Source organism: Epithele typhae (assembly GCF_022376455.1).
Source record: "Epithele typhae strain CBS 203.58 chromosome Unknown BXZ73scaffold_3, whole genome shotgun sequence".
Taxonomy (NCBI): Eukaryota; Fungi; Basidiomycota; class Agaricomycetes; order Polyporales; family Epitheliaceae; genus Epithele; species Epithele typhae.
Window position 1 is genome coordinate 1,036,189 of NW_025954194.1, and position 12,925 is coordinate 1,049,113.

The following is a 12,925-nucleotide window of genomic DNA, read 5'->3' on the forward strand; positions in this document are numbered from 1 at the left end:
GAGATCCGCCCGAGCACCGCGTTCTGCAATCAATTCAAAACGTCTATCGCCGTGAGCAACTCAGTTGTACATGCACCGAGACCCAAGAACTTCAGGTATACCCCGCTCAAACCATCTTCACGACCTTGCCGCCGTCCACGAGGCCTGCGAGGCTCTTCGCGCTCACCTCGCCCTTCGCATCCTTGCGCGCGAGCAGCTCGTCCCACCAGCCGAAGAGGAAGTCGCGCGCGATGAGCTTGAACCACGGCGTGAAGGAGTTCGCTGCGCGCCCGCGGCGAGGTGAGCCCGCGCGCCCCCAGACGCGGCCCCAGACGCAAAGAACACTCACCCGGGTCCTCGAACATCGCCTGTAGCTCCCCCTTGCTGACGTACTTGAAGTCCCGGATCTCGTTCACGTTCGGCGTCACCGCGACGTCCCCGGTCATGAACAGGATGTAGTCCACTGTGCGCGTGCGCCCCGCCCGCCGGTCAGCCCCGCTCTCGCCCCCCGACGCGCGGGAAGCCACGCACCTTCGTGCTCGCCCCACAGCCCGTCCGAGGGTGCGAGGTAGTGTATGCGCGTCAGGTACTGGAAGCCGTCGACCGGCGTCTGGGATGGGGGGATCCCGAGCTCGTGCTCGAGCTTGCGGCTCGCGGCGACGCGCACGCCGCGCTGGTCCCTCTCCTCCTTCTCCTCCGCGAAGTCGTCGAGCGGGTGCGAGCAGCACGTGTTCGTCCACATGTCCGGGAAGGTGATCTTCTCGCTCGCGCGCTGCTGCAGGAGCAGCTTGCCGTCCGAGGGCCGGAAAACGAACGCGGAGAAGGCGCGGTGCAGGAGGCCCTTGTTGATGTTCTCCATCAGGTGGCCTGTGCGAGGGGACGCCGGGGGTGAGCGGGGCGGACGGGCAGGGACGGGAGGATTGGGGAGTGGGGAGGGGGACGACATACAGGTCTTCTTGTCCGCCGCGCCGAGCGCGTTATCCTCCTCGTCGACGAGGATGCATCGCTCGTCCATGAGACGTGTCTGCTCTGGGTCATAGCCCCCGGAGAGGTCAATGGACTTGAGGATCGCGCGGGAGGCTTCGACGGCACGAGAGGACATTGCTCGAGAGACAGCAAAAAGAACGGGACGGGTGTGGGGGCGGATGGGGAGAGATCTAGGCCGGAAAGCGGGTGTGAGGAGGACGGGCAGACGCGATAACATATAAGCCGACGAGAGGGCCAGAGAGCGGGTGGGCCGACGCGGATATCATCGCGAGAAATAGTATTCGCTTGTCAGGAAACCGAGTCGCTCAGCCCACTTTCTTGTCGCTTACGTAACTATGGCCGCATTTATTCCCCCTTTGTGCCACACAATTCATGCATCCTGCTACAAGATCGAACGAGCCTTTCGAGCACCTCTCAGAGATCCAGCACACACGCTCCCCACTCCAGTATAGATCCAGCCTCAAGCCAGAATTTTCACTTCACTCTCAACTCCATCTCGCCGTACGGCTCGTCCTGCCGCACGCTCAGCATATCCTTGGTGGCGAGAACTAGTGCTTTCGTATGAGAACTCGTTCGCACCTGACGATTGAGTCGCACATACCAAGACAGTGGTAGAACGCCGCCGCCGCAACACGCCGCGTGCTCGTCGCGCTCGGAACGACATCTTCGAAACAGAGCTTTTGATTTCCAGTCGGCATTGCACTGATCTGCATCTTCACATATCTGGGGAATATCCCATCAGAACGAGACGCATGTGTTCCTGGCGGTGGAAGCTCACTCCAGGTAATTGAACGAGTTCTTCTCTAGGGTCAAAATGTTGGACTGCTGGGACTCCTCGGGCCCATCAAGAGCGTCCGGTACTGATGCCACGAAAGGTTAGCCATATGCCACGAAAGGTTAGCCATATGCCACGAAAGGTTAGCCATATGCCACGAAAGGTTAGCCATATGCCACGTCGGGGATCACATGTGGATGCGCACCGTTGAAATGAAAGTCATCTCCGCCCGCCACTGAGCTCCTAAAATCGAAATTAACCGGTGATGAATGTATGTTGCTGTCGGCCGGGATCGCAAAGCTCTCGCGCCTGCTCCCGTGGGAGCTGTTGCGCTTGCTGGCTGACTTCCAAGCATCACCGGCACCACCGCCCACGGAAGAACTGGGGCCGGCGTGATCCCAGGGGAATAGTGCGCTACGCTGGGATCCAGAGATGATGTCGTGCGCCGGCTCCAAGTTGATTCCCAGATGACTCCCAAGAGCTGATGGAGGTCGGGATCCGCGACGGGCTTGGCCGGGCTCCTATAGAACGGTGAGGAGGATATGATATAGGTTCACAAAAGGCGCACCTCTGAAGAGCGCATCCTGGAGATCTCGTCCCCGATGTGATCTGCAAAAAGCATAGAATGAGCTTAGTGACGAGTCCTGTAAGCACGAACGTACGATGATGATCACTAAGAGGGAGCTCGAAGTTGAAGGTCTGGTCAACATCCATAGCGTGCGGTTCCATCTCTGCTACAGGAGAACGCACAGTTTGCGCGTCGGTGTCGAGGTCATGAATCCGCAGTCGTTTTCTTGGTGGTTCGCCTGGGGGCGTGAGTTCAGCATGACATATCAGACAGTATGAGGCAGCGATACACACCTTCCATTTCAATGTGAAGTTTCCCAGAACGTGCACCCACGTGCAACCGGAAATTTTCCAACCAAAAGTCGACCAGTAGCGGAGCTTCCACTGCGGGTGTGTCAGTGCTTGGTCGTCAGGTGAGACTACAGAGGCTTACCGCCTCGGGGAGCACCACAGATCATTTCTTCGATGATTCTATTGGCGTCCCTGTCCATCTTCTTCTGAGCAACTTCCTGGTTGAGGTGTTCCTGCATTTGAACGTAGTTCGCGCGAGCAGTCTTGAGGGAGTAGTGAGACGTGGTGCCAAAAGAAGACTGAGTTGGCGTACCTTCAGTTCCTCGTCCGTCAATTCGATCCTCCTGTCTATCTGCAACCTCGCCCGCTTCGCCTTGCGTTGTGGGGAATGAGGTGTTTGACCCTCAGCCCCCGGTTGTGAGGTAACATCGGGTAGTGGTTCCTGCAGATGTGGGCTGGGAAGGCTCCCTGGCAACATCGGCTCTCCACGTGGAGGCGAGCTCTCTGCGTCAAAGATGTGAATCGAGTAGCAAGGTCGTAGTGTCTGGAATTACCTCTGCCATCATGGTTTGTAGACGAATGACCAGCACCCCCGGGGGGATTGAATATGAAGTCATCATGCATACTCATGTCACCCATGTCAACCGCGAGAGCAGCATTCAAGTCTTGTGCTCCTTGCGCGCTGTAATAAACATCAACGTTAACGGTACGAGTTGTGCTGCAAACGTGCCATCCTCACCTAGGCGGCTGAAGATCGGCGCCTCCCCAGCCCTCTCCAAGTTCTCGCGCCAACTCGTCCCCGATATCGATCCCAGTTGCGCCTTCTGGAAGATCAAAAATGTCGTCTAGACTGAATCCTCCGCCGGCTTGCGAGGACGAAGCCGCAAATCCCGGAGGCTCATGTATACTTCCCGTGAGCGATGCCCCGATGGCACCAAAAAGAACATTGCGGTGACGGTCGTCGAGGGTATGCAACGCTCTACCTTGTTCTTGGACGGCGGACGATGGAGCATTCGTGTCTCCTTGGGGCCTCGTAGATCTTGGCTTTTTGCCCTTCGGGTCGAAGTCATCGTCCGAGTCTTGTTCTACATCTGATCATTGAGGCGGACACAGGGAAATATGTCGACAACATACCTTGTTGAGTAGGCTTTCCCCAGGTCTATCGCAAGAGTGTTACATGGATTTCGCAGCGAACATCGCTGGACGTACCAAGAACATGCCATCGACGGTGATGCTGAACGCTGCGGCGGGATCTGCGGCCAGTGTGATCGCCTCTGCCCTACAGCACCAGGTATTAGGCAGGTCCTCGCGTGCGTTAGGATTCCTCACCGTAGGGTAGGCTGGCCCATTTGAAGTTGCGCAGCGCTGGCAGATACCACAGTCATTTCTTGCACGGCCTTCTTGAGCGAGTTGAAGCAGGTTGTCACATCGGCGTAGAAGATGTCTTCTTTGACTAGCACCAGAATGGGTCGTGGGGTGGGATGGCGGAGATCGATGTTCTCACCTTTGTACACGCTGGACAAGTGGGAGATGAATGCGAGAGAACGACGCGGGTGGAGAAGATATGTTTACCGAGCAACGCCGATCATGAGATTGCTAGACAGCCGGAGTGCGAGGGGCTCTGGGGGCTCTGCGATAAGCCCGCATAGCTGAGAGATATCGGCATTCAAGACGGAACGTTTGGGGAGACTCTTGAATGACGACTTGGCGCCAAGAGTAGCGGCAAGCCTGGGACCTCGGGATGAAAAAACAGGAAAGAGGGCATGAGGCGCATCCACGCACCAAAGCAACCCATAGCCACTGTCTCGACGCTCCAGCAATTCTGAAGAAAAGAACATGACGGGGAGACGGAGAGAGCGGGGGAGGGCACACGGCGCGACGGAATCGTTGTACGGGCGATAGAATACACGTCTACTGTACAACAACCGAAGTCACAAACGAGTCCTGGATGGAAGCGGTCAAATCTGGAACGAGCGAGACTCCACTTGAGGAAGCAGTCGTACCGAGAGCGAAGGATCTAGATCTTCGTCCACTTTCCTCCACCGCCCCAAGAGACGAGCCGGGCAAAGAGCTCGCTGCGCCCGCCGACAAACATGAAGGTGGCCTCCTTCTCCTCGCGGGTGCCGTCGGGGCGCTCGTCCATGTAGTGCAGCCCGATGCCGTTCGTGAGCGTCGTCTTCTTCACGGCGGTGATGTCGGCGAGCTGGACGGCGAGCGTGGCGTGGGACGACATGAGGGGCGTGAAGCAGATCGCGACCTCCGTCATCGTGATCAGCCCCGGGCTCTTCTTCAGCTGGGCGGGGAAGGCTGCGTGGGCCGCGATCAGCGGCGCATCGGACGTGCGGCGACTCCCGGCACTCACTCTGTGTCTCCACGCGCGGCTGGGTCCCGAGCTGGGGCGCCGCCACCCTGGGTTGCAGCGGATTGAGCGCCTTCCAGCTCTCGGCCTGCTTCCACTGCATCCACGTCCATGTCAGACACAGCCGAGGAGAGGCCCAGCAGACACGAACCTGTCCATCGCGCAAGATCTGCTTCAGCTCGCCCGCGCGCTCTTTCGTGTCCGAGATCCGGTCCCCCCATTTGTTCCAGTCGACCGACGACGTGCTCGCGTGCTCGCCCTCGCCGTCCGTGCCAAACGACCGTATGCCGGCCGTGTCCGGTGCTGCCGACTTGGCCTGGTCCCCGCGCCGACGCCTCGCCTTGACTGGAAGCCCGCGCGCCACCCTCTGAGAGATGAGCTCCATTGCGTACTCCGTGTCTGTGGGCACTATCCAAAGAGGAGACGGGAACCTATTCATACCCTTCGTCAGCAATATCCAGCGTCTGCCGCACCGTTGACGTACCTGCTGCGTTCACTGGGAGGAATCGCGCCGAGAACCGGCACAGCATGCCAGAAACATACCCCCACCACGAACCCGATCGACTTCACTAGATACTGAGCGGGCAGCAGACCTAAGAACAGCCAGCTGACGAGAAGCTGTCGCGACCGTCAGACGACTGCGCAAGCACCGTGATGCATGACCACACTCACCAGGCTGTAATACACCGAGGCGCTTGGCTCACGCCACAAAAAGATACTGATTCATGTGTTAGGAAAAATGGGTAGAAGAATTTCGCGCATACATACTTCTTGACTCGTTCAAGCAAGTCACTCGCCTCGTTCAAGAGGAACAAGCCTAAGCGTGCCAGGTCGGCCTCCTCCATGATCTCTTGCTCTGAGCGTTCTCCGTTTACATCCGTCGTGCTGTGGGCTGCGGCATGCAACCGAGTGCCGTCGTAGATACTCGGCGGTGCCTCGGGATCCGGGGAATTCTTCTCTTTCGAGTCCTTCTTGGCCTTCCTCTTCATCCTTCGTATGTTGCGATAGTCATCGAAGAGCCCCCACATGTCCCTGATGCCCATCGCAGGACTGGAAACCAAACGCGTCGCGAGAATGGTGCCGAAGGTTTGCGAGCGGTCGATTCGGGAACGATGGTCGCGGAGCTCCTCCAAGGTGGGATACGGGTGCATCTTCCAGCGGACAATGTGGTACAAAACACGCGCCATCAAGGCTGATAGGAGCAACCCCCGGTACCAGAGCACCCAATACAACTAACGGGGCCGTTGAGGTTTCCGCAGGGGTGAATGGAAGAGACGTGCAAATGCTCACAGCGCAGTAGGCAAAACTCCTTGTCGGGTTTTGCCAGGTCGCTAATCTCAGCAGGGGGATTGCGCCCATAGAGTAGTATGGTTCGATAGCAACATATAAGCGTTGTGCGCTCTGCTTCAGCCTACCAAGAGAGAACCCGGGTGGCGGCGGTCGAGCTGGGGGAAGTAGGGGAAGCAAGAAGTCCTACCACGCGAGATTTACTTCAGCCTTTACAACAAGGCAAACGGGCAGAACGAACCAGAGCTATACGCTGTGATAGTGTGCCATCCCGTTCAGATGGAGGACGAGACTTGACCGGGACCTCGCCTGCTGGACCAGTCGTTGTATCGGAGAGTGGGAGGGCAGAGGTGCTTGCAGCTTTAGCAAGATGCGATTTCGACGCGCTCGCAGGATCTGCGACCCTTACTTCGCGGATATACTGCCAGAAACAAGCCAGAGTTGAAGTCGGCATTGTAAATAGGTCGAAGGAAACGCACCGTAGAGAACAAGTGGAGGAATCTCTCTATCTCCTCATCATCATAGAGCCCCCTAAGCTGGACTTCAGACAATTCCTCTTCAGGTTTCGTGCTGAGTGTATCCGTTGATGCACCGGGTGCAGGACTGCCCACCCCCGTAAGATCTTCCGGGCCTGAGTCTGAGTCTGATTCCACTACGAGAGGTGTGGCATGCGAGTCTGGCACGGGCGAAGGAAGGGGCGAGGTGATGTTCAGAAATGATGCCGAAGAGCTTGAAGGAGAGACCGGAGAAGAAGGAGGAAGGGCTGGTGGCGCCAGAGGCTCGCTTTGTCGCGTAGAATTGCCAGTAGCTTTGGGTCGGGGAGGTAGTGCAGGGGCCGAGCGCATCGGCTGAGCGACGAAGGCGACGGGGGTCTCGGAATTTGGGCTAGACATGAGGCCTTGAGGAGAACAGCAAGATGATGGAGTGCCTGGAGGACTCGGAGTTGCTCGACCTATTTGTGGGTACTGCGATGCCGTAAGCGTGCATAGTGCATACCCGCCCAGGAGTGCACACTAGCCATTGCGTGGACCGCCGAGACCACGAAATGCGGGATTAGAGTGCGCCCAGTTGTCCTGGACAGATGTAAGAGTTGACTCGGGAGTGCGAGTGGAACGACCGTCGATGCATGGGTTACGGCTGAGCAGGGCAGTCAGGTGACGTCACATCCACGTGGTCGTGCTGAATATGGTTTCTCTCCAGTCTCAGCCGATCCAAACTTCAATCGCTGCATTCTACCACAACCCAGGTCCAACCTCCAGACCTGTTCCTTCGAGCCCCGGGACCGACGCTGGTCCTATGATGTATCGTACAAGTCTGTGATCGCGTCATGTTCAAGTATGTGACGGTCTCTTTGCCCTCTCGGTCATATGTGCCCCCCTCTCTAATTGCGACTGGCAGGTCCATATGGGTCTTCGGCGCCAGTGTTATTTGTGGAACACCTTTGTCCGAAACCGTATTGGTCAAGGCTCAAGTTCTTCCGCTTGGTGTGGGATGACACTCGCGGTGTTCAGACGGAATGCAAAATTCTGTACCGTCAAGCGGTATTTGCCCGCATATGGCGACCTATGGCGACACAGGCGTACAGCTCGGAACAAAGCGAGGCCTCTCTATTTCTGCGCTGCATTCAAGCGGATGGAGTGACCCGTACAGCTCTCCTCGCATCGACGGAGCAAGCTTTCCGAGGCGTCGAATACGCGCATCCGAGGCCGGGGCATGCCTCCATCAAGTTAGTAGTTGGCTACAAACCTCGGAGCCGTCGGCCACATGGTCCACGCTTCGTCCTGTCAAATCCGTTGTCGGTCAGACGTACCTTACAAGTTCTGGAACTCCTGACACCGGGGCCTCGAAGACGTACCCGACGGCCCCATTACTCTGACTGTGGCGACAAATCTCCGCTTGGTCTCCCCACGTGTATGGTTCGACACCCGTCGACGCGCAAGACTCGCAACGCGGTCTACCACGACTGGCCGCCATCCAAACGTTCATCACCCAAGTGGCCCTTTCCGGGGCAACTGATGTTTCTCCGAGGGCTTCCGTCATATCCGGGTCTCCTGCCTACGTATCGTCATGGGGGTCAGATGAGGACCCCCGCGCGCAATTCATTCGCCTGGGTATAAGATTCAGACAATCCGACTCCACCATCACAGTCGTCTTCAAGCCTCGATACCCCACAAGTTCGCGCAACGACCTCTTGGCGACCATGTTCTCGCTGAAGCTCTTCGTTTCCCTCGCCCTCGCCTCGGTCGCTGCGGCTCAGTCCGCAGTGTACGGCCAATGTGGTGGGATCGGGTGGAGCGGCCCTACTACATGTGGTGCGTTAGGCTTTAGCCATGTCGTCTTTGGCAAGGGCCTGATAGAATGCACGACGCAGTGGCGGGCTCGACTTGCTCGGTGATCAACGCCTACTACTCCCAGTGTTTGCCCGGCGCTGCTTCATCCTCGACCGTCGCGACTTCGACTTCGACCAGCTCTGGCAGCACGCCCACGTCTGGCAGCGGTCTGGCGTCGATTCCCGCGTCGACTCTCACCCAGTTCTCGAACTTCGGCACGAACCCGAACAACGTCCAGATGTTCGTGTACAAGCCTAAGAAGGTCGCGACGAAGCCAGCTCTCATCGTCGCCTCCCATTGTGAGATATCCGTCCAGCACATAAAGTTGTGTGGAAGAGCTGACCGGCACGTACAGACTGCCAGGGTACCGCCCAGGCGTACTTCTCTGGGTCCAAGTTCGCGCAGCTTGCTGAAACTTACGGCTACGTCGTGATCTACCCCTCTTCGGTAGGCTCAGATCCCTCCTACGTTCATTTACCGTCTAACTCTGGTCCAGCCCCATTCCGGTACCTGCTGGGATGTCTCCTCCGACGCGACTCTCACGCACAACGGTGGCTCTGACTCCCTCTCGATTGCCAACGCTGCCCGCTTTGCCATCTCCAACTGGGGCGTCGACGCGAACCGCGTCTTCGCCGTCGGCACGTCCTCCGGCGCGATGATGACCTCCGTCCTCGCTGGCGCGTACCCCGATGTCTTCAAGGCGGGCATCGTCGACTCCGGTGTCGCCTTCGGCTGCTTCGCCCTGCCCGGCCAGCCGGAAGACAGTTGGAACAGCCAGTGCGCGGAGGGCCAGCTCGTCCTCACCGGCGCGCAGTGGGCGCAGAAGGTCCGCGCGGCGTACTCTGGCTACACCGGGAGCTACCCCAAGATGCAGGTCTGGCACGGCACCGCGTACGTGTGCTGCGATGTTCTGTTTCGAAGCGCTTGCAGCTGACTGGGGCCGCTCGCAGTGACACGACGCTCTACCCCCAGAACTTCCAGGAGGAGATCAAGCAGTGGACGTCCGTCTTCGGCTACTCCGCCACGCCGTCGAGGAACGTTTCCGAGTCGTACCTCCCGGGCGGCTACTCCAACTCGACGTTCGGCCCCAACTTCCAGGCGATCCTCGCCCAGGGCGTCGGCCACACCGTCCCGCTCTTCGAGCAGCAGTACCTCCAGTTCCTCGGCATTGCGTAAGACATCCACTTGACTAGATGGAGTTTGAGGGGTCTTGTGCAGAAAGTCCGCATGATGTCATATGTAAAAAACGGCCTCGGTCCGTGCATAAATTCCAGAGCTATCTAAACGTCAAATGACGCTCTGTTCGTGGTGATGAATATTACCCCATCAACGGCTCGCAACACTCGACTCTCACACGCGAATGGAACTTCGTAACTTAGGCTCGATTACAGAGCATTATCGATGGCAAATGGATGAGACCACCTGGACAGGGGCGCCGGACGTGAGATGTTCTTGGCACTAGGCATTCCAAGAACGGTAACGCAAGCGCTCTTCCGACCTTGAAAGGCAACCTCGTCGCAAGCGGTGGACTAAACTTGCCTCCTACCACGCGCATGACACTCGAGAGGTACGCAAATCGCGTCATGCGGCCTCTCTACAACTCTACTAACGCCGATGCGTGTGTCAAGCCCTGTTTATTTAGGAGGTCGACGGCGACTCTTCGTTGTGGTCTCAGATATGCAAGAGCGTTGCGTCGTCTCCATCATGTACGACTTGACAACGTCGCCGAAGCAACGATCTATACGCTTACTCCACGTGCGTTTCTCGAAGCGTGTCCTGGCCTCGACACCACCGGCCACGACCTGGCCCCCCCAGCGTCGCACACCGCGATGGCGACCGTGCCACGGTCCGAGGCTGCTGTCGCCTTCCGCCACGCTCGATCGTCCACTGCTTCCGCGGCCTCCGTCGTGCACCCGGCGCGGGTCAGAAGCGGTCAGATGGCCTGCCGTGGGTTTTTGTTTACGCGTCATAAGAGCAGGTCGATGCACAAAAGGGCCGCCCTTGTGTTTGGAGACTGCAGCAGCGCTCATCCCTTTCCTCGATCCGCACCAACTTCCGTCTCCGTCCTTGTTTTCGCCGACACAAGGAAACACACCGCGCGCAACCGAACTCTTATCCACGCATTTGGCCCGCCTCCGAATCCAGGATGGTCTCGTTCAAACTCTCCGCGCTCTTGTCCCTCGCTCTCGTCCTCACCGCAGGTGCGGCTCCGGCTGGGTTCGGGTCTGGGAATGGTAAAGCGTCCAAAACCAATGCTAAAGTAGGGGCTGGCCCAGACGCGAGCTCAGGCTTCGGCGGCGCGAACGCCGCAGCCGCCGCGAAGGGGACCGGGAAGGTCCTCGCGAGCGCGACCTCGCTCGACGCCATCCCGGCCTCGACGCTCACCCAGTTCACCAACTTCGGCACGAACCCGAACAACGTCGGCATGTTCGTGTACAAACCTGCGAAGGTCGCGACAAACCCGGCGCTCCTCGTCGCGTCGCACTGTGCGTCGCCGTTTCTCGTTCTGGAAGCTTGTGGACGAGAAGCTGACCTGCACGCGATTGCACGCAGTCTGCACGGGCACCGCACAGATATACTTCCAAGGTTCCAAGTTCGCTCAGCTCGCTGAGAAGTTTGGCTATGTCGTCATCTTCCCCTCCTCGGTAGGAGCCTCCTTGCTAGTCGCATCTCGGGATCTTCGGCGCTGACCAGCCATTCTGCAGCCGCACGAAGGCACTTGCTGGGACGTTTCTTCCGACGCGACTCTCGCCCACGATGGAGGCTCGGACTCACTTTCGATCGCCAATGCGGCGCGGTTCGCCGTGGCGAATTGGGGCGTCGACGCAGAGAAGGTCTTCGCCGTCGGTACGTCCTCTGGCGCCATGATGACTTCCGTCCTCGCGGGCGCGTACCCCGACATCTTCAAAGCCGCCGTCGTGGACTCCGGCGTCGCGTTCGGCTGTTTCTCGCTCCCGGGACAGCCCGAGGACTCGTGGAACAACCAGTGCGCCGACGGCAAGCTCGTGCTCACGGGCAAGCAGTGGGCGCAGCGCGTCATGGCTGCCTTCCCTAGTTTCAGCGGCACGCGCCCGCGGGTCCAGGTTTGGCACGGCACCGCGTGAGTGTTCAACTGCGGTCTCACTACTTCCGTTGGCTAACGACAATGTCTTGCGCAGCGACACGATCTTGGCACCCCAGAACTTCCAGGAGGAGATCAAGCAGTGGACGACCGTGTTCGGCCTCCCGAGCGCCCCCATTTCGAACACGACCGAGGCTGCGCTTCCCGCTGGGTACTCAAACGCCACGTTTGGATCCGAGTTCCAGGCCATCCTCGCTCAGGGCGTCGGCCACACTGTCCCTCTCTTCGAGCAGCAGTACCTCGAATTCCTCGGTATCGCTTGATCAAAAGTTGAATGGAGGCGAAGATCTTATGAGGTCTCTACTATTATGCGGATCCCCATTTTTCTTGTACTACTATCCCTGGATCCTGGATGTTGTAGCTTTTAATACTCTGTTTCATCGCTCTGGGTCATTGCATCGGTGCTTTTAAGGTTTCATCTACGTCCCAAAGTCTACGAAAGTGCCGGGGAATACCGCAATCATCTCAGAAGAACGCCATTCTTGCGATGAAATGACAATTCAAGTATTCAGCCATATGCAATGCACGCCGTCGATAGTTCTGTCAGCCATAGCTTCCCGACTCAACTCTGGTCATTCGGGCGCTTGATCAAGCCTGACGTCACATCATGTGATCGCGTGCATATTGGGCCTGATGTCCATGCGCTGGAACGCTCTCTACCACTCTTTACTTCGTTACCTGCATGCTCCTACAACCTCTTCATCACTGCACGGTTGATATTTACAGGATGCATCTGTACAGTTGTGCAGGAGAAAACTGTGACATTCTCTTGCAACGCGGGTGAGTTGTCCCACAGAGAGCCTCACGACACCATTTGAAGCTCACGAGATATACCGTGGATGATTGAGCGATCGCCCTCTCCAAGCCAGCGACAGTGCTAGATTTCTGTCGCAACCGTGTCGTTTAATGAACGTACACGGGCGTAATTTCACTCTATATCGTGGATTCCTCAATGGGTGGCTAGTGGGTGGTCAGACTCATAACACTCCTAGATTAGTCGCGTGACAGCAGCCAGCCACACGACTTCAGTAGTTCAGCATGACCTGTAGGTTCACGCGAGCGGGTGAGGCATGCGGTCGACGAGGTGAGTTTACCTGCATTCATTCTGAAGGCACCGCAGGGGTGATGTCCCTTACCTAAGTCGACTCATCAGACACCACCCACGCGCGAAATGAACAAGTGAAGTTGTCGGTAGGATGTAAAGGTTGTGGATACAAAGTGAGCATCTT

General features: G+C 57.9%; 5 protein-coding genes across 5 annotated transcripts; 2 read left to right on the forward strand and 3 right to left on the reverse strand.

Annotated features, from left to right (window-relative positions):
- Positions 1-106: 106 nt before the first annotated feature.
- On the reverse strand, positions 107-1,183 carry BXZ73DRAFT_39909 (Isopentenyldiphosphate isomerase; the record flags this gene model as incomplete). The annotated part of the gene is made up of 4 exons (XM_048018471.1): positions 107-261; positions 329-442; positions 511-846; positions 928-1,183. The coding sequence occupies 4 exons, from the start codon at positions 1,181-1,183 to the stop codon at positions 107-109; spliced, it is 861 nt and encodes a 286-aa protein (XP_047882712.1).
- Positions 1,184-1,440: 257 nt separating this feature from the next.
- BXZ73DRAFT_87270 (uncharacterized protein) lies at positions 1,441-4,437 on the reverse strand (the record flags this gene model as incomplete). Its single annotated transcript, XM_048024496.1, has 16 exons — positions 1,441-1,514; positions 1,568-1,689; positions 1,745-1,826; positions 1,947-2,262; positions 2,310-2,350; positions 2,404-2,547; positions 2,603-2,692; positions 2,742-2,862; positions 2,913-3,103; positions 3,184-3,281; positions 3,339-3,684; positions 3,734-3,758; positions 3,809-3,878; positions 3,929-4,098; positions 4,180-4,327; positions 4,382-4,437. 16 exons carry the CDS (start codon positions 4,435-4,437, stop codon positions 1,441-1,443), a joined length of 2,094 nt encoding a protein of 697 aa, XP_047882713.1.
- A 179-nt stretch (positions 4,438-4,616) lies between these two features.
- BXZ73DRAFT_87271 (uncharacterized protein) lies at positions 4,617-7,266 on the reverse strand (the record flags this gene model as incomplete). The annotated part of the gene is made up of 10 exons (XM_048024497.1): positions 4,617-4,906; positions 4,962-5,055; positions 5,110-5,389; positions 5,443-5,576; positions 5,631-5,676; positions 5,727-6,190; positions 6,249-6,431; positions 6,487-6,666; positions 6,725-7,008; positions 7,242-7,266. The coding sequence occupies 10 exons, from the start codon at positions 7,264-7,266 to the stop codon at positions 4,617-4,619; spliced, it is 1,980 nt and encodes a 659-aa protein (XP_047882714.1).
- Positions 7,267-8,445: 1,179 nt separating this feature from the next.
- On the forward strand, positions 8,446-9,751 carry BXZ73DRAFT_39508 (alpha/beta-hydrolase; the record flags this gene model as incomplete). The annotated part of the gene is made up of 5 exons (XM_048018392.1): positions 8,446-8,557; positions 8,617-8,874; positions 8,931-9,022; positions 9,072-9,466; positions 9,526-9,751. The coding sequence occupies 5 exons, from the start codon at positions 8,446-8,448 to the stop codon at positions 9,749-9,751; spliced, it is 1,083 nt and encodes a 360-aa protein (XP_047882715.1).
- A 970-nt stretch (positions 9,752-10,721) lies between these two features.
- Positions 10,722-11,959, forward strand: BXZ73DRAFT_73889 (Alpha/Beta hydrolase protein; the record flags this gene model as incomplete). The annotated part of the gene is made up of 4 exons (XM_048021953.1): positions 10,722-11,061; positions 11,129-11,220; positions 11,281-11,675; positions 11,734-11,959. 4 exons carry the CDS (start codon positions 10,722-10,724, stop codon positions 11,957-11,959), a joined length of 1,053 nt encoding a protein of 350 aa, XP_047882716.1.
- Between the last annotated feature and the right edge of the window lie 966 nt (positions 11,960-12,925).